The sequence below is a fragment of the Melanaphis sacchari genome, unplaced genomic scaffold (genome assembly GCF_002803265.2).
Source record: "Melanaphis sacchari strain LSU unplaced genomic scaffold, SCAv2.0 Contig44_pilon_pilon, whole genome shotgun sequence".
Classification (NCBI taxonomy): domain Eukaryota; kingdom Metazoa; phylum Arthropoda; class Insecta; order Hemiptera; family Aphididae; genus Melanaphis; species Melanaphis sacchari.
This window is the reverse complement of record NW_020271295.1, coordinates 2,795,635-2,823,038: the sequence shown is the minus strand read 5'-3', so window position 1 is coordinate 2,823,038 and position 27,404 is coordinate 2,795,635. Positions and strand designations below refer to the sequence as shown.

Sequence of the window (27,404 nt, the reverse complement as noted above, 5' to 3'; positions counted from 1 at the left end):
TTTGAAATTTCGTTACCGTATTGAAAGTTATCTTCATGGGTTGGTACTTGAGTCTAAAGATCCTGAATTTCTCCTCACCGATTTGGTGAAAATCTGATGCGGCTGTACTGGCAACTGAAAGAACAGCGTTGATTGTTCAATATACGACACAAATACTTATTTGATATCGTTGTGTTGGCAGCCTAAAGCGATATTCAGAAAGTTACAGTCAGGACAGCCCACGGGTTACCGGGCATGAACGGCCAGCCCAAATATTATTGATTCGAATGAAGACGCCGATCAAAATATCATTTTTGTTTTGTTTTGCCTTTTTATACATTGTCATTTCATATCCGCGAGTAGTCATTATCATCAAGAAAGTGTTTGCTTTATGTATTGTCTTCTACTTGAGGATTTGCTCATTGTCGTCACTTAGTTTCAGATTGTAGTCCAGTTATTTACACTGCTGCTTACAGGGTTCCTGAATTTCGGCATGAATGTCGACGAATGTGGTTGTCGTAAGTCGAACTTGATTGTTTCACTGTACTGATGGGGATTTCAATCCTCTGTTTTACCATTGTAGTCATCATATTATACAGCATCGTTGCTGGCGTCTTGGCAAGTACCGTAAGGTTGTTTCGTAGAGCAGGTGGCAAGGTCGAACATAGTACGTAGTGTTTGTGGTTGCCGCTAATGTCGAAGGTACCGGGTTCGTCACAGCCTGCTCGCTGAGGATGGCAGACAGGAAGCCAGAGCAGCCAGTGAAAACGACCAGTTAGGCCTGGTACTGAGTCACCATACATCCCCGAGTATCCCATTTATTACGAAAGAAGTCACAATGATAGTTGTCGTTGACTGCTGCGATTGAGTAACTTAGCATTCATTGCATGCAGTTGCGCGTCATGGTGGTTGACCAATAACGATCGTCAGTTGTCGAGCTCTGACGTTGCAGTTACTATCATGTTTGTTGTTGTAGTATTACTAAGAGAGGCGTTTACAGTCTTCCAGCTGACATTTACCGTTTTATTGCCTGCCACACGATGTTCTTCCTACATCAGACATGATGCCCGGTGCCCGAGTACGCCGGGAGATTACTTCGAACAAAACCGGCACCTTGATCCGGGCACCCCAGCAAACGCCTCGAGTCTGGATCGCACGCTATAATCCATGAACATCGTGTCACAGTCTAGGAGACATCGTGCATTGACATGGTAAAACGAATCGTCGTCAGTATGATTGGGAAGGTTTGAAATCAGATGTTACCGAATCTAAATAAATGCACCCATGCGCCAAGTAAACAAATGTACTCTAACCGTAACACAAAACAACCTGCGATATCTAGCAACTCCAGCGTCGGAACCATTTGAGAAAGTATTTATAGACGTTGGTCCATACACGAACTTTGATGGTCAACGGCATATAAGCACAACCATGCAATGATCTAACCAAGTTTCAATCGCACTCCTATGGCCAATAAAGAGTCAAACATTGCGGTCATCATCATTTGTGACATTTTCGTATGTATTGCGGGATGCCCTGTATTCAGGCGATCAAGGCACCGAATTTCTTAGTCGAGTTTTCACTGAAACATGCAAGCTTATCGGCATAGCTATTCCACAACGTCACCTTACCATCTTCAGGGCGAACGGGGCACCTGTAACGAGCCAGCAGAACCCTAGGAGAATACCTTCGACATTATGTAGATGGCAACCAAGACAAATTCGGACCTGTAATGTTCCGTACGCTATGTTCGTGTATAACTCATCGGTCACATAGCTCTACGGGAAACAACTACGATTGACATATATGGCAAGACCCTTAGTGCCTAATTGCACACAAAAGCCCCGTAGCCCGTTATAATTATGATGACTGCCAAACAGAGTTAAACGATAGTTTGGGAATCCCATCGATCGCTCGAGAAGCTTAATTCAAAGAAACAGAAAACTAAGTTCGACTACGACCAAACCATACATTCCGTTGACATTCATGTGAGAGATAGGGTTCGTTACAACAAAGCGAGAAAAGGTAAACTGAGTGCAAAATGGCTTGACCTACGAAGTCCTAGAACTAAATTGTAACGACAATGTGACCATCTCGCGGTAAAAGAAGCAAAAGTACATAAACCTTGTTAACCTTCTTAGAGTAATGAGCTACCTATAAGTTGTAACATAGTATAGTAAATATATAAAACAAAACAAAACAAAAATAATGTTAAGGATCAACATTCTTCATTCAGATCAATATAGTATTTGGGAGAACAGGACAATAGACCTGTACCCGAGTCAGGCATCCTGTATCAACCCATGGGCATACATCCAGTGGTCAACGAATTCAAACTTGTACTTTCCCAATATCTCCGCTAGACACTAACCACAACGATATCGTCGCTTTTCATAAACAACTCAGCCATTTGTAATCAGTATATTTGGGTGCACCACCAACAGCTGTTCTTCTAAGTTGCGAATGATTAAATTCAGTACAACATCGATTTTCACCAAATCGAACAAGTCAAGGGAGAAATTCAGGATCTTTAGACCAAATTACCAACCAACAAGTATAAGAAGAGGTCTTTCACGCAGTTGGCAGGAATTTCCAAGTTTTATTCGGCGTGTGTTCGGATGAGGATGCGGAATTCTTAAACTCAAAATCTCGAATTGAGTAATGCGAACTGATACCTGAACATTCCTAGAAGCACAGACCAGAATTGTACGAGCCACGGTTACCGATATAAACTCAACTTTGACAACAATTTCTAAAGAACGAAAGAATATGGGAGACTTGGCCCAACTATGAAAACTGGAAAGTCGCCAACGCTATCAGAATCAGACGCTCGAGAAATGCTTAGTGAGCAAGTCACAGAATAAGCTTACTACTTACCCAACAAGCATTTGGTATTATGAAACTCACATATAGTGAACTCTGCACCACGGACGCTCATCCTAGCCTCATGACTCATCGACAATATGTGGAACATTTACAGAAATTCAGTTAACTCTTCCCATTGCTCAAATTTACCTTTCCTGCCAGAGAAGTTTAGTATCACAAATTAATCAGTTTTCACACAAGTTTCCATTTTACCGCAAACAACACGCTTTATATTTATACAAAAACTTTAATCGCCCTAATTCTACAAGGGTTATAGGTTTATACCATTTCGTTCGACAACAGGGTCAGACATATATTTACATCTGTACCTTCTGCCTTAGCACTTAGCTCAAATGAGTAACATTTTATCCCCAACAGAATCGCAGTTAGAAATTGTAACGCATCATACTTCTTTCATACCTGCAGATCATGCATGTATAGTTCGGACAAATACAATCTGTGGGCTCAATTCTCTCTTAGTTTAAAGGAAAATTCTTCAGGCGTAAAGTTCAGTATGTAAAATTACTAATCTTCTATTTTATCGCTTAGAATTAACAAAGCATGGTTGTACGTATCAGTAAGTGAAAATGTTAAGGTGATAATGAGGATCCGGTACGCATCATCCTTACTGGGACAGTAACACAACCCACAATGTGTTTTATGCAAACAAACTATTCTCTTCCATCGCAAACAATTGTTAGGAATCCGGTCAAAATTTTATAACTGTCACAAAGTGAAGGACAGTCTTTAGACAACAATTTGCGATCCTCTTGAATCACATAATTTTCAGAGAGTCAGAACGGCTATTGGTCAGAAGACTTATCATACGCAGTATTCTAAATCTTTAAAAAATCGAGTGAACTGATAAAAGTGAAAGAAATAAAATTATACCTCCAAAAGAAAGTAACATACTCTATCATATTCTGATTATTATCTGACCATTCTCATACCTTCGAGTTTTATTCTTTATTGTTAAATATACCGCTGAAAAAATCAACCAACACGAGATGTTGTAGCGGAACTCAAATTTAAATATATATTTAACTTTTTGTAATTTGAACATAACCACAGAACATTTAGATAGAATAGATTTAAGTAAGAAGGCGGCAGTGGCGATATTGTATACTAGCGCATTTAAATATTACATACATGCTATATTTTAAGATGTTATTTAAGATTTGGGAAGTAATTTAGATGATGGGTCAGGACCAAGCCTTTAACTCGGGGTATGTTACCCTGTATATATTAAGCACCCTGTATGCGATATGTGTATTCGCTCAACGCAGTGGCCTACGTGACTGTGGGAAGTGCGTTTCAGCGAATTATCGTGCGACAAATTCGTACGGTTCCTACGGACGGGACCGTCGTCAGTCGGAGTGCTTGACTCGAGAAGAGAACTCCATTAGTATGTAGACAGAACCTTTAATATAAGCAAATTCGTAATTAATTAAATAAAATCAAATAGTGTTTATAAACTTAAATCCGTGTTGTTATTAAAATTCCCTTTTTCCTGATTTCAACGATAATACGGCGTTAGCAACACATCACTTCATACATCTTTCTATCCATACTAAGAAATTTTAATATTCAATTATATATGTATAGGTACCTATGTATATCTATCCAACTAAAATTTTATAGATATAAAAGAAAAATAATCAACAAATTTATGAAAATTAATCATTAATAGTAAATTCCCAGAGTTTAATATATATATATATATATACACATAGATGTATATTTAATAATAATAATATAATTTTTTTCAAGTAAAAATAACGCATTCAACTTATAGAAAATTAATATTTTAATGAGCTAGATTTGCGTTATGTTTATCAAACAATAATAATCAATTTATTTGATAAAAATTATATTAAAAAAAAAACTGGATCTACATATGAAATTGACCAACTAAATTTTCCTTTTTTTAAACCTAATTTGTCTATTTTAATCACTATTTTACGGGCTAATCCTTTTCCTAATACGACAATCTTCAATATACCTCACACATAAGGACATTTGTTCTATTCGTGATAGGTCACAAGTTTCGTCTGCTAAAATAGAAAAAAAAACCCGCATTTTTAATTTTGGTTACTATTTGAGCCTGGATGGATGCACTACAAATATGTATTAACTCGTTTTGTATAAGAGATCTTAATATGTAAACATTATATGCTGCTAAATTTTCTAAATGGGCTTTCGATATTAAATCTCCACATTGCGCTCTAAATCTTAACAATGATCTGAAATGTCCATCATTGTTATCAGCATTGCAGCTAAAAATATAGGTCTACTGTCATTATCTCCTCTTAATGCCACTTTCTGATAACCATAAAAAATAATTTTTTCAATAATTGGAACCAGTTTAGCACGATTTTCCAAAACTATGTTTTTATATACTGAATTGATAGAAATAGAGATGTCGGTTTTTTTATTATTCATTATTTTTAAAAATTCATCAGCGCGTATTACAGACAATTTAATCAATTTATGATATTCTGCATTAGAATATAATTTAAAACATCCCAAAGCATTTTTCCATTTAATAAAAGATTTACTTACTAAAACACCTACTTTTTGATTTGAACCTTTTCCGGTGCACTCATTAGAAAATAAATCACATACTTTACATAATGCTCCTTCTAATTGTTTTGAATAAACTAATCAAGAAAATGGTGTTAACCAAGACATTTGGAATTTTAATTTTCTTTTTGACACTATCAAAAAATTATAATTTGAAGAAGAAAGCCACGGATTTTTTAATGAATTGTTCTTAAATTTATCTTCAACTATTTTAATATCTACATATCGTCCAATATCTCGAAGTTCTGGTAAATCTGGACTACTTTCTATTACACCATTTTCAGTAGTAGAAGAACACAGAACTTCTTCTTTTAGTAATTAATTCTGAATCTAATTCAGTTTGATTGGTTTTCTTATGAAAAAAAATTAAATATTGACGACTGAGATTTTTATTTTTATTTTTAAATTCTGTTTAAGTATTTTTATTTTTTTTAAAATTTTTATTTTGCTTAAGCCGATTTTTCACAAACATTAAAATTGAATAAGTAAATAATCATACACATAACCAAATATTTCGGGGGTTGTTTGAACACCCAAAATACTCCTCTGTGTACGTTCCTGATACTGGCGTACACGGAACAATTGAATATCTATAATACGATTAAGTCCGTTTTCCGACAAGATTGCGATAAAATAATATACGTTTGTCATTTTCTAAAACAGATAACGTATGACTATGTTATGTACAAATACTTAAAATAAACTGTAGTTGTACAATTATACATTTATACATAAAGACGTGTGTAGTTATTTTTTGTTATATTTTAAATATATACCTAACTAATTTAAAAATTTCTGGGGGAGGGTGAACCCCTAAAATCCCCCAATCTAAATCAGCCACCCTAAAATAATATACATATATGTATAGATATAAACGTAGTACTTTTAAATAATAGGTGTTAAAAGTTATGTTTATTTCTAATCACGCAAAAGTAAGATTTTTAACTATAAAATTCTTATGATGAAAAGTTATAATAATTAAATTTATTTACAGTTTAAGTATAAATATTTGTTCAACGGGTACATTTTTACCTCAATCTAAATTGAATCCGATAAAATTTAAAACTGTATACTTAATGTTTTAAATAGTACATTTTCTCTTACTTTGGGGAATTAAGCAATAATAATTAACAAATAAAAACTTGATTTTAACTATATTTATATATATACCTTAGAAAATGTTACGAATTCAATATAATATCTATAAAACACACGCTTTCAACAATATTAATTATATTATTGTGTATGTATATGATGAAAAACCTTAAATTACTAATTGAGTGTACCTTGAATTGTTAGAAATGAAGAAAGATGTATTTTAGTTTAGTGTACAGCTCTTTTATGATAACCAATTTTTAGGCTGGAATTTCTTGTTTAAAAAAAAACAATATAAAACTTAATCTAGAAAAATATCTGAAAGATGCCACTTATTGTAATAATTTAAAAAAATTCTCAGATTTAAATTAAAATTATTTTTTATAGTTCCTGTGGATACAAAAAATAAATATTTTAGATCCTTCACGTAAATTTAAATAACGATTTTAACAATAATCTATTACTAGTAATAAAAGAAGAATGTTTATAAAGCTAACATTCAGTCTGACCATATAACAATTCGAATAATATATATATATATATATATATATAATTATAGTGTTTGTGCACTTTATATTCGGAACGCAAACCATTAAAGCCTATTAAGAAACTATTTACCAAAGTTTATAGCCATTCGTAGACTTGTTCTCTGTCATCCGCACGCTTTATCGTTTTGACAAATTTCTTTACATTATTAGTTTCTATAATGTTAACTTTACTTTTATTTTTTGCTTCTTATCATTAATATAAATTAAAAATGTAAAAATTTCTTAGAAATGTATTTGTTTTATCACCTTATTTCTTAGTATCTATAGAACAAAAATGTATGAACAATGAACACATTTTATTTTTAAATTAAATTATGATACGATACACTAAAAACGTGTCGATCGTGAATGAAACTGTACACGAGTTATTTATCCTGCAAATATTTGATGTTTTATTTCAATATATATTTACATAGGGAATAGGGTTAAGTGATCGCGTACCACTTACCGGTCTCATACAGTAATAAGAATGTTAGGTTAGTATCGATACAATATTAAAGAGATAGGAACAAGTCCTATCACATCGAGCCCGATCAAACAAGTGACGTTCGATCGTGGGACTCAACCGGAAAAGCGTGGCTTTGGTAATCACGCTATGGGGTAGTGTCAGACGTGGTCGCCCTGAGAAGAGCAATTTTGGCGACGGCGCTCGGTTGCCGTTTGATACCGGGATCGTAGGTCCATCCTCGGCCGTGGGTTCACTCATGGTCCGCGAATTGATCGTTCATCGGTCGATTGTTTACTTGTCTCTAGTTGTTCCTCACCGATCAGCAATAGTGTTGATTCGAATACTTTTAATTGGTTGATTGCTATTCGGGCGTTTGGTGATTCCGAGGTTTCCGTGGACTAATGATATCGTACGATCGATATGATTGGTCGTCGGCCACGTTGAATGTTGATTACCGGTACACGATTCTCGCTATCGCGCCACGAAACGGCGAGGTCGTAGAATTGTCCAGGTCTTCCATCCTGGATCTAGGCTTGGTTTTGCGATAGATAATTGATATAGACAGGTTGAAGAATTGAAGTGAACTGATCGCTCCGTAAAGTGCACCGGTATACGTATATACCCTCCAGGCTACCTTATACCGGTTCTGATTGGTTGAAATTTGTTAGTATGACAAATAAAAACTACACCATTGCTTAGTTGCTTCCCCTTAGTCAGTGTGTTTTTCATTCGTCATAACGTTGAGGATATCTTTGTTTAAAACATACTTCTATAGGTGTGTTTTTTATGTTATGGGTGTTTTACTCGCTTATTGTACCGGTCGAATTGTTGGTCTTGAAAAAGATCTTTTTGATGTGTTAGTATTTATTCCATAACAATTACTGAAAACAATTTGAACTGTTACAATATTTAAGTTAAATTTATAAAAATATATATTATACACACTAAAAATACATTTAACGATATTTTTTATAGTACTCTTTTTATTTACAGTTAGAATGATTTCAAATTAAAGCATTTGATAAAAGTGTAATTATTTATATAAGTTTAATATATAGTAAAATAAAAATTATTACAATTAAACAAATGTTATCAACTTATTAAAAAAAATTAATGTATATATTTTGTCGAAGCTTGCATTTGTCTTTTAATGTGTATTATTGGTAAAAATAATGACCAACTCCCAGCTCGGTACTAATAATACTATTTTGGATTTTTTTATGCTTATTTAAACATGATTTAATATGTCATAGCTCTTAAGTCATAATCTAATTCAAAAAAAAATAGTTTTATTGGTTTCTAATTTACTTAACTTTTTTAACTTAACATTGTTCATTATTGATAATCAAATAACTTTTAGTAGGTGTTTTATAATATTTATATATATATATATATTAATATAGATACATATATACATTAAAGGTTCCCATGGATAAAGGCAGGATTACTTTATATGTTGGTTGCCGGAAAATTATTACCCTTTCACACTCTTCTTGCGTCCTTTTAAGGGTTATTTTCACTCTCTTTTGTCCATAGTCAATGGCATTTTGCACAGGTTTTAATCGATTTTCCTCCTCTCCATATAAAATATTACAATAAAGAATCCGCTTTAATATGGAAAAACTTTTCAAATATGGAACTACTATTAACGATTATATTTTATATTCTTTGTAAGGTACAGTTTTTTCTGTAAAAGACGCATCGACTCCATATATGATAGGTACATATTTTATTTGTCATTTGGTATAACTACTTAAAGCACGTTACAAATAAATCACAGTAAAAAATAAAATGTTTAAAATAAAATCCAATTGTTAAAATACATTATTGATTTTTATTATATCATACAAATTATTGCTATATTACATTAATTCCCAATTTCAATCATTTTAAATTTCTATTTAAATATTGTTCTTTTATGTATCAATTTTTTTTTTTTTATGTCACGTCTTGTTAACTTTAATTTTATTTTTTTTATTAGTTTGATTTAACTATACGTCTAAGCTGACGCGAAAATTAGACTTATAATTAAAACAAATCACATCTCGCCTATACATTGTTACAATATATGTTTTGTTTATTTTTTGTTCGGGATATTTTTATGTAGGGTATTGACTATTTTTCCAAAAAAAGATTCTCAAAATATTTTAAGGTTCTTAAGTACAAATAAACAAAGTTAACAAATGGTTTTAATTCTTTTAAAAACTTAACTTGGACCATATTTTCTTATTTTGTATACTTTTAAAAAAATAAATGACTGCGACTAAAGATTTATTCTTATCCCACACTTCTGTAGATATAATACCAAATTTCTTATGGCATATGATTCATAAATATGATATTCATATTAATTTATTGTTTATTCATATATTATGTCTTACCATAGATAAAAATTTATTTAGTTATTTAGTATATGTCGTTTCATTGAATATATTGTTTTTTTATTTTATTTTACCGTTATACACTAACGTCTCATTTTTTCCTATTATAAAAAATATTTCCTGTTCAGTAAATATAATTTAACAATGTATTCATATACGTTTTTTTTTATTTTACAGAGTCTGTCATACTATAATGGCGTCCGAATTTACTAGTTTTATGGCTGCCATGCTTTTTGCTATTCACCCCATACATACAGAGGCCGTAAGTATTATTCAGTTATTTATATTTATTATAAGCTATATAAAATCGCGTGTTTATTTTGGGGTATTAACACTGTAAATATTTTTATAATGAATAAAACCCAAAAGAAATTTAATCATTGACTACCGTGACATTTTCATAAACTACTTCTTCATGATATGTGTATATAAAAAAAAAATGTAATAAAAAACGTTGTCTAATTAAATTGAATATGATATGCATATATGTACAACTCAGGTCAACGTGTATTTATTTTTGAATGCATAAATTTAACATATGTTTTACAATATATAAATTATATTTTTAATCATCATGTTTATTTTAATATATTTACAAAATATAATTTATTATTTTATTCAACAAATAATAACTTGATTTGAATGAAAATTAATAATTTATATTAATCACTTAAAGTGTATTTACCGGTTTAGTATTCATATCTATCAAAATAAAGTACATATCTCAGTTAATTATCCGGATTCCTCGATTAGGTTAGATATATAGCAACCAACCAATAAATATATATGGTTAAAGCTAAAAAGATTAAAAGAGCTTAAAATAATTTTCAACAAATTTAATTAGGTATAAATACTTTTTAGATCAAACAAAAGAGAAAAACTACTTTACTCAATAGCTTATTATTATTGAAGATTGTAAAATTATATTTAGTGAATTTCGTTTTTTCAATTTACAATAGCTGCATAAAATTCCACATAATAGAACAAACATTTATCTAAAGAGAGTTGATTTGCATACAACGTATTTTGGGTGGAGACGCTGCAAGCGATTTAAGCATTAATAGGCTTGCGCCTTCACTAGTTGCGTGTCGAGGGTCTCGGTTTAAAAAAAAAATGTAAAAATGTTAAGAGGGAGTATACTGTTTTAATATTATTTTTATTAGACTTTCGCATAATAACACCCTATAATAGTATGGGAGTCAAGAAACCAACAATAATATTGATCGGGCGACCTATAACCTCCCGTCTCTCATTTGCTATATATTATATACGACCATACGGGATTCGAAGATCTCGTAAGTCTATAGATTTTGTTTTACCATAACGCAATAGACCAAAATATCCATCGACTAAATTGTGTACGTGCTTGGACCGCAAATATCAAACATCAATTTACCGTTCAATATATAATACCTAATTGTGATATTGCATTTATAGGCAGACTGTTCTTTGCTAATTTTGTCGGCCACTATATTGACATTTAGTGATGGATGAATCCAGTAACATTCGCTTACCAAACATAAGCATCAATATTTCAAAACTGATTTGTTTGTATTTGTTTAATTTTTAAACAACGATTAACTGGTTTTTGTTTTAAATATATCATTATCGACATTAAATTTATCTTTGTTTATGGTTCATTCATAAAACAACAAATATTTTCAAATATATTATACTCATTATTCACATTTAACTTTTGTATATTTGTGTAAACGCTCATTTGTATAGACTTATTTATATTAAATAACCTTTGTCGGAATAAAATGTATATTTAACTTGGTAAAATTAATTTGCATTAACTCACTGCCATTATAGCAATATCATTGACAAACCTTCCTACGTCTACTTAATACGCAGGTCTTGTTACCTTCAGTCATGCAATTTACTCGTTAAACAAAATACACAGATTTGATAAAATAAAATATAAAATTATTAAATAATGTTTATAAAATGCTTATATAAGCTTAAAAATAGAATAATTTGTGATGAGGTATATGGGGTTTTATATTAATCCATCTTTAATGTGGTGTATGCATTTCTATTGAAAGAACGTATTAAACACAATGTTATAATTTCTCGAAAAATCGTTTAAATCTTTAAAATGTTATATAATTATTTTGACTTGATGTTAGTTGCAGGTGTGCATATATATATATATATATATATTAAATTAAAACAAATGTTTTTGACAGTTACATATCGTTTGACGTCTAAATATGAAAGCCACATATTTTAAGACCAGTTAGTATATGTAACTTTAGACGACTATACAGTAATTTGAAGTTTAATATCAAACCATTGATGGACAGTAATTATTTTTTTTTTACTTTTTTGCTGTCTTAAAGTTTTGCAGTTACATGCTATCATTTTGCAATGCGAGAAAAAGTTTTGCACACAATTTTCATTTCTACTCTGTTTTACTGAAAAATAGTTTCAAAACTACGATGCTCTGTAACTGGTAACTTAACAAATCCGTATTCTTGACGAAAGGAAGATGCGGAAAACACAATATAAGTGTATTTAAGTGGGAACAAATAAATAATTAACAACCGAGTAAAGATAAAAGATGAATTTTACCCTTTTCGATGAAGAGATTAATTGGTCTGACCCCCACAGGTGTAATTGAGTTGTTAGTTGCGAAAAACGAGTGTTCTACAAACACAACTCAAGCGTCGAATAACTAATGAATAATATATAAATGCCGAATGAAATGTCGTTTGTTCAGTACTCCTCAGGGATTCTCTTCAAGGACATACAGAAAAAAATCCTGTGACCCATTTAAAGTATAATTAAATAAACACAGAAAATAGAGGTTTTTATAAGTCTTCATCTGTGCCAAGTTCTTCTTTTTTATTTAGATTATATTTTAAAAAAACCTACGTTGTCGCTTTTCAAAAATTATTTGTTTATTTTTCTACCATTACATAAAACTTAGATGTATATAATTCACGATTAGTATCTTTATTATATGTATTTTCTTTGTACATAATCAAATCAAATTTACAATAACTTGAGTAGTTTTGGGTGTTTCGCTACCGCATGTCACTTATCTTTATTTATCTACTTTGGAAATGAAAAATACTAACATAAATCTATATTTTTGAATTTATAAGGGTTTTCTAATATATATGATTGACATAACAAAGGTAAAGTCAAAGACTCGATAAACCTTTCGTAAATTTATTTGTGCCTGTTTTCGAGGCCTTGGCATGCAATGGACTGGGTAAAACACATACTCTATAAATCATCACGGGTATCTGACAATAGGTGTGGTTTGATCTACCGATTTGCTCCACTATTATTGCATATCTATATTGATTATTATGTATATTTCTAAGCGATATAAATTTTAATTATATGTCCGTTAAATTTAAAATCAGTTAGCGAAAAAGAGATAGAGGGAGAGATTTGTATTTTATTTCAATGTTCATTATTATAACGTACCAACAGAGTAATTCTAAATTAATATCGGACTGTAAAATGTCCCCTGGCGAGTGGGTCAATTAAATCTGAGTCCGTAATACCCGTTGAGACTTCCTATTCGTAAAACGATACATAGTATTTTGAAATTTGCAAAACAATCAAATAATGTTACAATATTATTATCGTCTTTTTTTTTTTTTGCTTCTACTAGTGTTTTCAATTACTCTAATTTTATTGATCTCTAAATTAAGGTATTTGAATAATTTAGTAAATTAGTAAATTTATATTTTATTTTTTTTTTTATGATATAATAATAAATAATATTGTTTTAAGATAATATTATTAATATTATTTATTTATTCATTTATTTAACGCCCCGAAGCAAATAATTCAATAAATATTAGAATTTTACATGTAATAAACTTAATTTCTAATACAGGTATTTACAGTAAACAAAATATAAATAATTAAACATAATTGATTCCAAATAATTTATGTCATTATAAAAGAGATCTAAATAAATTTGATTACAATTCAGATTCATGCTGTTAATAGAAGGTTAATAGGGCCAAAACGATTGTAATTTTTGCGATAATGAGGAATAAAACAAAACATGATTTCTAGAATTGAAATTTGAAACATTGAAGTATATAATATCTCCTAATAGTTCAAAGAAATCAATGTTATTATTTATAAAGTTATAGATAAATATAGTATTTACTATTTGAATAAAATATGAAGTATAAAAATAAATTATTTAAATTTATAACCCTACTTGTAATATTTAAAATCATTGTTTCTAAAAACTATTCGTAATTAATTCAAAAATTCAATGTTATTTTTTTATTAGGCGCCTAAAAGCCGAAATACTTTAATAATTACAAATAATATTGCAAAATAAATGTATTGAAATTAAAAATCTAGAAAAGTATAAAAATACTTTGAAATATTAAGAAATTTATATTTCTAGTTTCATTTATACAAACATTATTTTATAGACTGAGAAAGTGAGAAAAAAAATGTTATACGTTTTTATATTAATATCATGTTAATATTTAAACTTAATATATTACTAAATTTTAATCAACCATAAAATAAAAGTTTTGTTAAAAAATTTTAAATTTTTAAATTAAAACAATCCTAAACAATAATTTTGTGTTTGTACTATCCTTAGTAATATTATGATATAATAAAAACCGACCCTATTAAATAGGTCAGCAAGTAGTTTAGCATAACAATTACAGACATGTTATTAAATTTTAGAAGATTATAATTCAGCTTTGTTCTTCTGATTATGAGATGAGAAAGGATGATTCTAACTAATTGTCATTTAACATGCACGGTTGGGTCATTAGCAAACGACCGGACGATGTAGTAAACAATATAAAGGACAGTAGAATTAGGTAGGATAAATATTCTTAAAAGAGTGAGCTTCAGAGTAAGAAAATATTTTATAAATATCCAAAAATATGAATTTAACAACAAAATATTTGATTGACTTATTTTTATCTATTTTTAAAGCGCCAACACTAAATTAAAATACTATTTTCTAAAAATCACTTTCATTTAGCAAAATAATTGAATCTTCAAATACATAACTTGTAAATTCTTATAAATTTAATGTATTATATTTTATTTGTTTTAGGTTACTGGTGTAGTTGGACGAGCAGAAACGCTATCGTCAGTGTTTTACTTATCTGCGTATTTATTGTATACTGAAGCAACCAAGAGAAAAAAATACTCTGGTATATATTTATGTTCTTCTAATATTTTTTCTAAACTAAAATAAATTAAAAATAAAGTAAAACTTAATTACCTACTTTTTGAGTTATTAAAACTCAATGATACAATTATTACCTTTCAGGATGGAAGCCTCTAACACTTTCTGCGGTCTGCTTGAGTGTAGCTATGCTATGTAAAGAACAAGGGATCACAATAGCTGGAGTTTGTGCTCTTTACGAAGTTTTCGTCGCACAAAAGGTAAAATTAGTTCATAAATATTTTAATAATGCGCTTTACTAGACTATGAACACAGATTTACTACTGACGAGTTCAATCAATAATTATTGAATTATATTAACAGTAACAAGTTTTAACTATAGTTTTTAAGTTTTTTCAAGCATTCATAAGATTAAAATATCAATACTGATTAATTTAATAAAATATGTCATAAAACGTTATTGTCATTTTTCTTAACAAATGTCATAGTTTTCAACTATTTTTAATATCTTAAAAGATAATAAAATTTAATATATTGTACTAAAACAATATTATAATTTAAAATAGAAATTAATTACTTTGTTTTTAGTTGTTTCTCAGTAACTGCATTTTCTATTAGCATAGTTTTCGTGATTGTATTCTAACAGGAATTTTAACAGATCTTTTCAGTCTTATCGCGTTCCATAAATGAAACAATTAAATATATTATTTATCATTAAACTGTGTTACTTACCAACATAGGCACAACTAGAAATAAATCTCAATGAGTACTAAAACTAAATATAGTTCACCGATTTACCATCAATGCATTATTTAAGAGCATCATGCATAGATTTTTTTATAAGAATTTAAAGGTTGGCTACGATTATAACACTAATTTTTCGCATATGCTGACGAATGAGCATAAAATATATATTATATCTGACCTTGTTTGCTTAACCTTTTATCGAATATAGTATTAATTCTTGTTGAAGTAATTCTTACGCCCTATATTTATATTCTGCTTTTTCGATATATACCTCTTACTACACTATTCACAATAGAAAAAAATCGGCAAAAACCTTTTTAAATAAAACATTTTTTATCATAAAACCATTTTGGTAATATTCTTTTACAATTGACTTAATTGTATCCATTTTTGTTTTGATTAACCATTTAGGTTCTGAGTGGAGTGAATAAGTTATTGGTTTTATAAATAAGTAATATTATAACTGTTTTTTTTTTTTTGCATTACCTCCACTAGCGTGACGACTGACAAGTTTAAAAATTAAAATTCTATCCATTCAATGGCTGTTATTTTAAATAGACTAAATTATTTAAATAATTATACGGTCATAATCCAACGCTGTTTTTTTTTAATTATTATCATTTTAGTATAATTCCCTCTACTTTTTATAAATTAATTATTCTTTACTTGATAAAAAAAATAAATGTTTTTCGTGTGCTTTTTTTAAACAAATTAATAAATTAATTGTATAATTGAATTATACAAAATATTACTACATATTTTCTATCAAACATTAAAATCTGTTTGTTATTTTATTTTTGGTATGCCTTAAAGTATAGTCATGAAATATTATAGTATTACCATTCTACCTTACATATTCTGGTTACTTCATATCTTATGGAATAAGCACGTTGATGGATTCTATTCATCGTTATTATGCAACGAAGGATGAGTTGAGAATAAATCGAATTAACTCACTTCACTCACGTTCAAGACAATGTTATTAATCCGGACATAAATCCTGTGGTATTAATGAAATTACTTATATGCATTTCAAGCAGGCAATAAATTTGTCATCAAGCATTTAGTATCGTTATTCGAAAATCGTTGAATAAACTAAATCAGAAATATATTTCTAGAAAAACTGGTAGTTAAATAACCAAAAATATAATAATATTAATATAATCTAACTTACAAAATATAAATGTCTATAATTTTCAAAAACATTTTTCTTTTCTTTTATTCGAAAATTGAAAAATGTTTTGTATCAAATAGTTTTACTCTTTTTAGTTATTTAACTTTTATACACATAGTAGTATTTTGAAACGTTTTTAATAGAACTCGATAATAATTTAATTCACTTTCGTTTTTTCAAATATTCTTAATGGCTCTGAATCTAAAATTTATTTAAATAATATTGTTTTAATTATTAGTTTTTAGTTTTACTGGGTGTTTATTAAATGTTTTTTATAGACTTTTTTATTATACTTATCCAACGCGCCCATACATAATTTAAAACAATTTATAGACTTATGTATTATAGCTTAATAATTTGGTTATTTTTTACATCATAATTATATTTATTGTTAATAAATTATATAATTTCTAAAATCATATTATCCGAAGTTTGAAATGTTTTCCGAGTCTCAAATACAATGTTTTTTCAATTGATTTTACAATTCTTAGTACAAGATCCCGTTAAATCTTCGATCGTAAAAAAACCATAGTCACAATAGTTACGATTGAAATTTATGTAGGACCAAAAAACTTTTAACATCCCCTCCTCTAAAAAAAAAACCATTATTATATTGGATATTACGCCATTAAATCTTTTTTTCCTTTTTTTACTGCTGTCCAACAATAGGAGAACACAAGGATAAACTCGTGTATGCGTATACATACAACAACAATAAAAACCCTATGGTGACCCTCGACCAGAGGATCGATTTTACTGGCCTTACTAAGTATGTTTAAAAATAAATGAAAACCATATTTAATCATAAAGCATATTTATTATTACATTTTTTTTCTAAAATTGGAAAATGCGTGGCTTTTTTGGTTTGTTGGAAACAATTGCATTTAAATATTTCTGTTTCGGGATGTCACTGAGAGATAAATTATTAAGCCTGTGCTTAGTTTCTCGTTCCATAACCAGTATTTCCGTAGAATTTATAAGCTATAAACAGGAAATGATATATACCTACGTCGACTAAAATTTGTGTTAGCAATGTTTTCACTGACGTCCTTTGTAAACAAATCTTTATACACAACAAAACGTAGATGATATTATTGCAGTTTTTAAGAATTTAACATAAATGGTTCCTATATATTATTATGTATAAATGTTCAATCATACCAAATCAGTCTTAGATCTAATCATTTATGGATTAAATATATTTTTTTTCCATAGAAATATTATGTACTTATTGTAAATAAGTACTAACTTCATAACCAATATCATTCAACGATAACTTTAATTTTTAGTGTAACATATTTTATTTAAATTCAATGTGTTTTGATAAATATGTAAACATAATATTATTATTATTTTTAATTCAATAATAGTAAAACATTTAAAATAAAATTATTAGTATATTATACCTTATTAAGACCGTGCGATTCTATAAACTTTAATATGTACATTACTAATAAATTATATAAAAACTAATTAATATTAAAATTAAAGCGAAAATACATTCACTGACATTATATAATGACGACATATTTAATATTTAATTAAAATTTAATAAATATAGTAAATACTTTCATTAAATTGTTTATAAACCTTTAACAACAAATATAATGTATATACAAATATATTTATATATTTCTATTTTGTAACATTTTAAAGTTATAAAATCCTCATTAATAATAAAAAATAAAAATATTATATGGTTTTATTGTAGATTCTAAAAAAACTGATTTTATTACTGAAAAAATTGTTTTCAAACTTTTTCTTTGAATTATCGTGTATCACTAAATTTTTACAGCTACAGAGTAATTTATAGGTTATATATTATACAATTATTAAAAAAAAAAAATGTATAGGTACTTATTTATTTTAAAATATGATTTTTATTCGTAATAAAAATAGTAACTATACAAAAAAAAAAGCTTTTTTTTAGTAAACATTAATATGTTCCATAAAAATTATATGAAGTTTATAATTATTAAATTTATTAATGAATCTTTAATACATGAACGTAAACACAACTTAATATATAAAAAAAAAATCAATGAAAGGGTTTTCTAAAAAATTGCGCAAAATACTTATTACTTTATCACCGATAATTGAATTTAAAAAATGAATTACAACTCTTTATATTATGCTTAAATTGTTGAATTTGTTTTTATTAAGAATTTGTCTTAACCTATACCAACAGTTTTATTTATATATTATGTGACATTAAAGGCTAATTAGAACGATCTAGTTCTACGAGTATACTGAGCATCGACATATATTTAAAAAATATTTAACCGGCCTACGGGACACGCTAGAAAAATGTTTGCGTGTTTGGAACTAGTCAAGACTACAAAGAAAGAGAGTTGATTATAGAAGCTCGTCGTTTCTGTGTAGGCATTAAAGTTAATTTTTTACTTTTATGGACGACGAGGAAAAGTTTTCTTTTTTCCTTTTGTACTATAGCTACGACACTGCTGCTATCCGTGAGTGTTTAAATTTTAAGCCTTCCATTCCGCCCACGTCGTCTATAATTCTCCCCTGTTCTACGCTACCTCCGTTAACGTTGAGAAATTATATTTATTATTCACGGCGGTGATATACACGAATACGGTACATACTTTCACAATTCGAAGAAGTGGCGGTGAAAAACACACGAGTTAATTATGAAAGTAAAACGACACGAATAACAGTAATAATCCTTACCCCCGTATTCCGTTTCACCCTACATGTCCTTAGTCGTCGCTGCTGTTTTTTAAGTGGATGATGGCGGAGGCGCGTAAAATGTTATCATGTAACCCATCCAACATTCGGGCACATGTGACGCCGTTTTCCCTAAAAATTAAAAATTTTTCACAGTCAAGTGGTGGACCTCAGCTGTGTCGTTGTTCTTTTGAGACAATAAAATTCTATTTACATTCCTCCACGCCGCGGCTAGTGCCATTCGAGCCCGTTAATTGGAAACAAGCGCTTTCTACTGTAAACATAACCCGTGCATTGAATAATTCACCGTCACGGCGCCCTGTATACACTCTACTTCACTCTCGGACGTTTCAGGGTTGGTCGAACACACCCTTGTAATGGCCAATCTAACCCGGGGTTTATACCCTTTAGCCCGCCGCTCTTATACGGAGCCGATAATCTGACGGCGGAGAGCATTTCGATTTTCTCGGCAAAAAAAGGAACGGTGCGGCCAACGCTCTCTCACCTTGCTCATCTTTGTACCTTTCGTGGTTATGCGAAATATTGTAGAAGCGAGGAGTCGTTGTCGATGGCGTGGTGAGTGGGAGAGTCGTGCAAAAACCTATTCCCCGGTGAAATATTATTATGCCCATTGAAAAAACACGACGCCGTCACATGTATTAAACACCAGGTGATACAACAGAATTCAGAGAAATCCAACTTGGCGGCGGTGTTACTCCTCTATACCTTTGCGCGTGTTTAATGGTGTTTTTGTTCCCGGACAAAGGTTTTTTTTTTTTTTTTGACATATATCATTTCAGATATTATTTTATTTTCGTAGTAGAGTATTATTTTTTTAAATTGTTCATTTTACAACTGCACATTACTGAAATTTAATATTAATATGTTATTGTTATTCATGTAATACGTGACGGTTACATTGTGAACATTTAATAAATTACAATTAACTACAATCAAATGATGATAGGAGCGTCAATCTCGCACTGCTGTTAATATTTTAGACATTGTATTTATTTTATTCTTTCATTTCAATAAAGAAAAATTATCTAGATCTAACTTGATAGAACTTTGATACAATTTCTTATTAATTCTAAGTATTTTAATAACAAATTTTTTCCTCTTTAATTTAATAAAAATCAATAGATTTATATATTAAAAAATTGATTAACTCAGACGATCGTAGCACTGATATTGAAATTGATGTATATTAGCAGTCAGCTATGTCAATATATTTTACAATCATTATGAATAAAAATTCGTTTGAATGTGATAAAATATTTTATAAGCATATCGTAGAACACAAGCATTTAATTTTGATAAGGTTATTTCTATGGACTTATGCAATTTTCTACTGAAATTTTATCATTCTATTTTTACAAAAACTTTAAGTTTATTGAAAAAATATCAATATTGATATTGTTGTTAATATCAAACTCATCTAAATACAATTCTATAGTATAATATATTAGTATATTTTTAAATATTATAGGTATACCAATTTCCTTTTTTTTCTATTGGTTCAGGCATAATTATTAGTTTAGCTTTACTCAATATTGAACCACAATATAGCCACTGTTACTACCACATGCTGATTTTCTCACGTACATATTTTACAAATTATATTTCCTATTCAATTTTTTAAGTAATTTTAGAATAATTTTTACTTTAAATCTTCTATTTGGTTTATTTCTTAATCATCTGGTAATAAATAAATAAGTTATTTTAAAAATTATTTCAACTTGTAAACAAATATTTGCTATGACCAAAATATTTAATTATTTTCTTCCCATCACATTTTGTTGGTTTTTTTTTTTTTAATTTTAAGTTCTGTAAATTAAAAACTTGGAATATTTCCATACGTTTTGAAAAGAACTTAGTATTTTATGCTACTCAAACATGTTCTTTCATCTGGATTTCCAATTTTTTCATTTAGAATTTATCCATGTACAATAAATATTCATAATTTGTTAAAAAAAATCCAATGTATTATAAAATGTGTGTAATAACTTTATTAGGTTCTTTGATTTCAAATATTTAAAAATAGTTAAAATGTTTGTAATTGAATTAATTCATAGGTATTTCCTACAAAATATTATTATCAATTTAATAACTGTGGTTATTTTGCATAAATAATTTTAAAATACATTTTATTACCGTATGTATTAATTAATAAATTAATAAATAAAAATATTATTTTTAGATCATTCTGTTTATCAATAAATGCGTAATTTATAATTTCATAATATGTGGATTAAGGGATTAACACAAGAATCGTTATTTGAAATCAACATTAATCGTTTATATATTTATTTTGAATCATGCTACCCAATTAATACATGCAGAGTGATGCACGTGGTCGACATATGTCTTTTTTTATTTTCAAATAATATACTGTACGGAATACACAAAATTGATATTACTAATTATTTAAGCTCTGCAATATGAGATAAATTAATATTTTAGACATTTAGTTGTCTGTTTGATTGTTCATTTATCTTGTTTTCTTTATTTTTTTTTTTCAATCATGATGTGACACGTTAGATTGACAACAAAAAAATCTTCAATATTCCGACGTCTTCGTTCCGAATGGTTGAATCGTGTATAGCTCACCAGTGATATACATTCACCGCAACCCTTAGTCAGTTGTACCATGAAACTTCGCCAAACAAAACCCACTATTCCCCACTGTCAAAGTTTGCATACCCTACAGAAGTATATCTAAGTACCCACAAAAGCGTCGGACCGTTGCGTATTTCATTAGCTACAGCTACAGATGGAAAGAGGAGACAAAGGGTAAGCTGCTGTCTAGAATAATATTGCGCCCACGAGGCCGGAGTTTCGTCGGCCATTAAGTAAAACACACATTCAGATAGTTATCCATCAGGGAATGGGTTGCGTGTTTGTAGTCAATTATTATGTTTTATGTTTATTTATACCAAGAAAATAGTTAACCTTGAAATCAGCTACTGTACAAAAAAAACTTATACAAAATAGAATAATATACGTATTCAGTGGTCAAACATAATATTATGCAGATTATCGAATAGACTAAAATTAGTGTTGAAATTAAATCGTCGTTATAACCATCCACGTCTGGCGTATTCATATTAAAACAAAATTAAAAACTGTGCTCCCGACGAATTTTATACTTGCATAGTCTATACTGAGTATGAAGAACCGAAAATGCTGACATATGGTAAGCACGTTCCTTCAATTGTCATCATATAATTTGCTTGGGTACACCCTAAACCAAATAAACTTACCTCTATGTCAATCGTTCCATCATATAGAGTAGTTAGGTATTTTGTTTTCTATAAACATTCCGTCTGCGTAAACATAAGAAGCGCAAGTCAGTAAAATTTTACAGTTTTTTTTATATATTTAAATAGTTTTTTTTTAATGATATTTTACTCTGCAATATTTAGTTAAGTTAAAATAGGTTACAAGTTTTAAAAAACTAGTTATTTTACATAATATGTGCGTAATGTATTTAAATTAGATAAATCTTTGAAGACTTAAGTTTATTTTGTATTGTTCAATATAACGTGTTTATAATTCATTAGTTACAGAGTGGTGTGGTGAATTGTGATTTAATCGTAAGTGGATAAAATTACTAATCGTTCAACAATATTTGTATAAGAAACACAATAAAACATTAAGTTAGTGTAGAGTGTTTATGAAAAGACTTATTTATAAATTAAAGCCGATTTGAATGCACCTAATTTAAATGCCTTTAATAATAGATATATAATTATAGTAACATAAAATATAATTATATCAATATTATACATGCGTAGTTTATTTAAATATAGATATTCAATTTAATTTTTATTTGTCATAATAGAGTCTCTCAAAATTAAATTTAATAAAAATCAAACATTCGTTTGCATAAAACAAGTCAAAATGAGAAATAGTGTACTTATAAATAGTAAATAAAACACGCTTTGGAAAGGTTCATTTGTGGTATGAACATGAGCAAGTATTTGATGAATTAGTCGAGTAAGAGAGTTTTCCGTTGAAAAGCTAGAAATTGTCCGTGGGCACAACTATCTTTGAGGTCGCTCAAATGCTACAAAAGTTACTTTCGGATACCACGAAGAGTTCATCACTAAGAAGTTTCAAGAAAGGTAACAACTAATAATATCGTAATATCGGAACCCAGAGTCAAAGACCAAAATCTAATTTTCATCTAAAACATTCATAGAAAATAACATAACCCAAAACTAAACAAAAAATACATCTAACGACACAATTATAGAATTTTAAAAAGTTTATTTTTTTTTTTTTTTTTTAAGATAAGTCTTAATAATAGTGCCAACGTATTATAGGTATCAGTATGAAACTTAACGATACATAAACAAAACATACTAACCTTAATTTTTAGCTAAAAATGTAATTTACAGCTGTTAAGTATACACAAATAAATCGACTTAATCGTATATAATTTTACATTTTTTTATTATAAACATATATTTTAATTGTATAAAACAACAGAAATAAATAATAATTTTTAACAAAATTGTTCTTAACAATCAAAACAAATTGTCAAAAATTAATATTGGATACTAAATACGTTAAATTAAAAATATATAGAATTCATGTCAAAAACGTATATTATTTTTGTTGTATAGAAATATCTGATTTAATATTTATTTGATCAATATTTCAGGTAAAACAAAATATGAACAGTAAAATTAATAAATGTTAATATAATTTCCAGACATATAATGTTAAGTATACATATCTGGTACACATTTCCGGCCAAATTACACTTAACATCTAACATTGTTTTTATTCGACTTTATTAATTGTTCTGTCTGATTTTTACTTAGTTTCTTGAGTTCACAATGTTCTTTTAATTTTGAATCTAATTTTGTATCAAACATTTTTTTTTTCAATATCATGTTTTTTAAGCTGTGCCGTTATCATCTCTGTCGTTGAGTCTGTAGCCTCTTTGATTTTTTTCACTTCTTGCAGTAACATTTCTTTCGTTGAATCCAATTGTATAATCTTCTCGTTTTGATCTTTTATCTGGCATTTGAGCTTTGTACTTTCTATTTGTGCATCACAAAGTTTTGAATTAATCAATTTGAGATTTGTGGCAATTGACTTAAGCTTAACTCTAAGTTCTTCAATTTCCTTGTCTACTCTACATTTCTCTTTACAATGTTCCTTTTTAAATAAGTTAAGTTCTTCCTTTAATTGTATTGTACTATTTCTTTGCTCCAACTCTTCAGCCTGTTTATCTTTTAATTTCAATTTGAGTGTACATAATTCATTTGTATTTTCATTAATTTTACATTGTATTTTAGCTTTTTTTCCTGCAATATCTTGGAAATATTTTCATTTTTCATTTTTAATTCACATATTGTTGACTGCAAGCACTCATAACGGTCTTGCTCAATACTAATGTTTTTCTCCAATTCAGTGATCTGTGTTATTTTTTCGGTCACAGCTTTTTGAGTGCATATTATGTCTTGTTCTCTGTCTTGCAGTTTAGATTGTGCTAATTGCTTCTTATCTCTTAACTTATTTGTGATCTCAATGGCTTCGAAAAGTTGCCTTTCTAATATTGTTTTATTCTCCAACAGAGTTGAATTTATATTATCTAACTTTTCTATTTTGATCTGCAACTCATCTAGTTTATTAAGTGTTTGCTCGTTTTCATACTGTAAACAATTATTTTCTTCTTGGAAACCTATCAATTGTTCTTCTTTTATATTATATTTACAACTTAATTCTCTGGTTTCACGTATTAATTCGTTTAACATGTTTGTTTTTTCTATTTTAATAGAATCTAATTTTGTCTGACCTTTTATGAGCTCTGATTTAAGATAATCTCTTTCAGCAATAACGTCTTCATAGTAACAAAGCTGATCCTCGAGTTCGTCTATGTATTTTTCTGTTTCTTCTATTGTATTCTCAATTTCCTCTGTATTATTCATAATTAATTAAAATATTAGAAATTTTTAAAATAAATATTTTAATAGTCTTCTATGTTTAAAAAACCAAATATTATAGTTCCTAGTTACAATAACTTAGGTTTTATGTGTATCTAATGACAATAAAACGCAAAAAAAAAATATATTTGTAAAATTGTATTCATGTATAGCTTTTTTGTACTATGTTCATATCTTTTCTAGTTCTAAAATAATGTTAGTGAATATGCTTATATGTTTTGTGTGTAAAAAAATACTTTATATATTACTCGTTTTATCTAAAAAAATAAAATAAAAAAATCTAACCTTTTAGATCATAATTATTTAAAATATATTATATTTTTTACACATCCAGTTACTGTCAAAAAAAAAAAATAAATATTTTGCGTAAACTATATTCTCTAAATCTTTCCAATGTCTCATAAAACAAATTATGTTTACTAACCATACAATTATGCATAGTAACTGAATCGATGATTGCAGAAACGACATGAGTCAATTTTTCAAAATTTTTGGATAATTGATAAAAAGTGTATAATTTAAATAATTCTGAAAAAAATTCTTATTTAAAAATGAAAACTTGTAGAAACATATTATACACCGATTATACATAATTTGTGTATATAAATAATATAATGTTTTTTTATTATTGACTTATAAAATTTTCTGATTCACGCGTTTCACAAAAAATGTGACTCGTGTCGTTTTTGCAATCATCGATTTAACTCATCTTACAAATTTATAAAAAAAAATATTGTCTAGTACAGCGTTTCTCAAACTGTGGGTCGCGACCCACTGGTGGGTCGTCGGTTAATTTTTGATGGGTCGCGAATAGTTTTTTAAATTATACAGATTCCAAGAAATGTATGTTAAATTAATGTAAAACAAATTATTATTAATTAAAGTACATTTGTAAAAATATATTGATTATAAACCTATACAATAATAAAAATAATAATTTAAACCTAATAAACAAATTTTGTTAAAAAAATTAAAATATATTATATTATATTATTTTAAATAAATTTTTTTTTTTTATTTAACTACTTTTTGAAAAGTGAAACCATGTGGGTCATTAGAGATTTTTCGAGGGAAATTTGGGTCGCGGTACTAAAAAGATTGAGAACTGCTGGTCTAGTAAATAAATTGATAAATTATATCCATATAATGAACAAATAAAGATATAACATACATTTTACATTTTATTGAAATATTTATTAATTCAATTTATTTATAAAAAAATGTATTATTTAGGTATCCCATATTATTTTATTAATACAATCATACTTACAAACATAATAAAATCGTCTACGTTTATTTTATTATCATTTATAAAATATGTTCTATGAACCTCTACTACTCCATTTCTTGAACAATGCCTTGGGATAAGGGTAACTTCATACGGAACGGTTACAATTGAAAACTTCATTGAATTGTATTTTGATAGAACCCAAATAGGATGCAATAAACAGTTGACACAATGCAAAATAGGTGTTTATTTAGCCATTTCAAACATGGTTTCTATTTTGGATGAATAATAACCCTGGCAATGTAAAACACGAATTTGAAGTATTTTATCGTTTTGTAAAGGAAATAATTAGGCGTTTTATAAAAATGTTAACAACAAATAGTTGTATAACTTTAAAGAAATCATACATGTTATGCATATAGACTAATTTTATTTAAATTTTTATAATTTTATTTTAGTTATTAATTATATTATAAAAATTAAATTAGCGTAATCATTAGGTATTCTAACGAACCAGATAAACTTTTTTTTAGTATTACAATTGACCACGTTCTAATTTTTTATA

General features: G+C 28.3%; 1 protein-coding gene across 4 annotated transcripts in view; it reads left to right on the top strand.

Annotated features, from left to right (window-relative positions):
- Positions 1-27,404, top strand: part of LOC112597971 (transmembrane and TPR repeat-containing protein CG4050) — a 52,594-nt gene that overhangs the window by 8,147 nt on the left and 17,043 nt on the right. For all 4 annotated transcript variants that reach the window (XM_025344247.1, XM_025344244.1, XM_025344245.1 and 1 more), the window contains 3 exons: positions 10,077-10,161; positions 14,968-15,067; positions 15,187-15,302. In XM_025344247.1, coding sequence (XP_025200032.1) covers positions 10,077-10,161; positions 14,968-15,067; positions 15,187-15,302 — 301 coding nt within the window. The remainder of the gene's footprint in view (positions 1-10,076; positions 10,162-14,967; positions 15,068-15,186; positions 15,303-27,404) is intronic.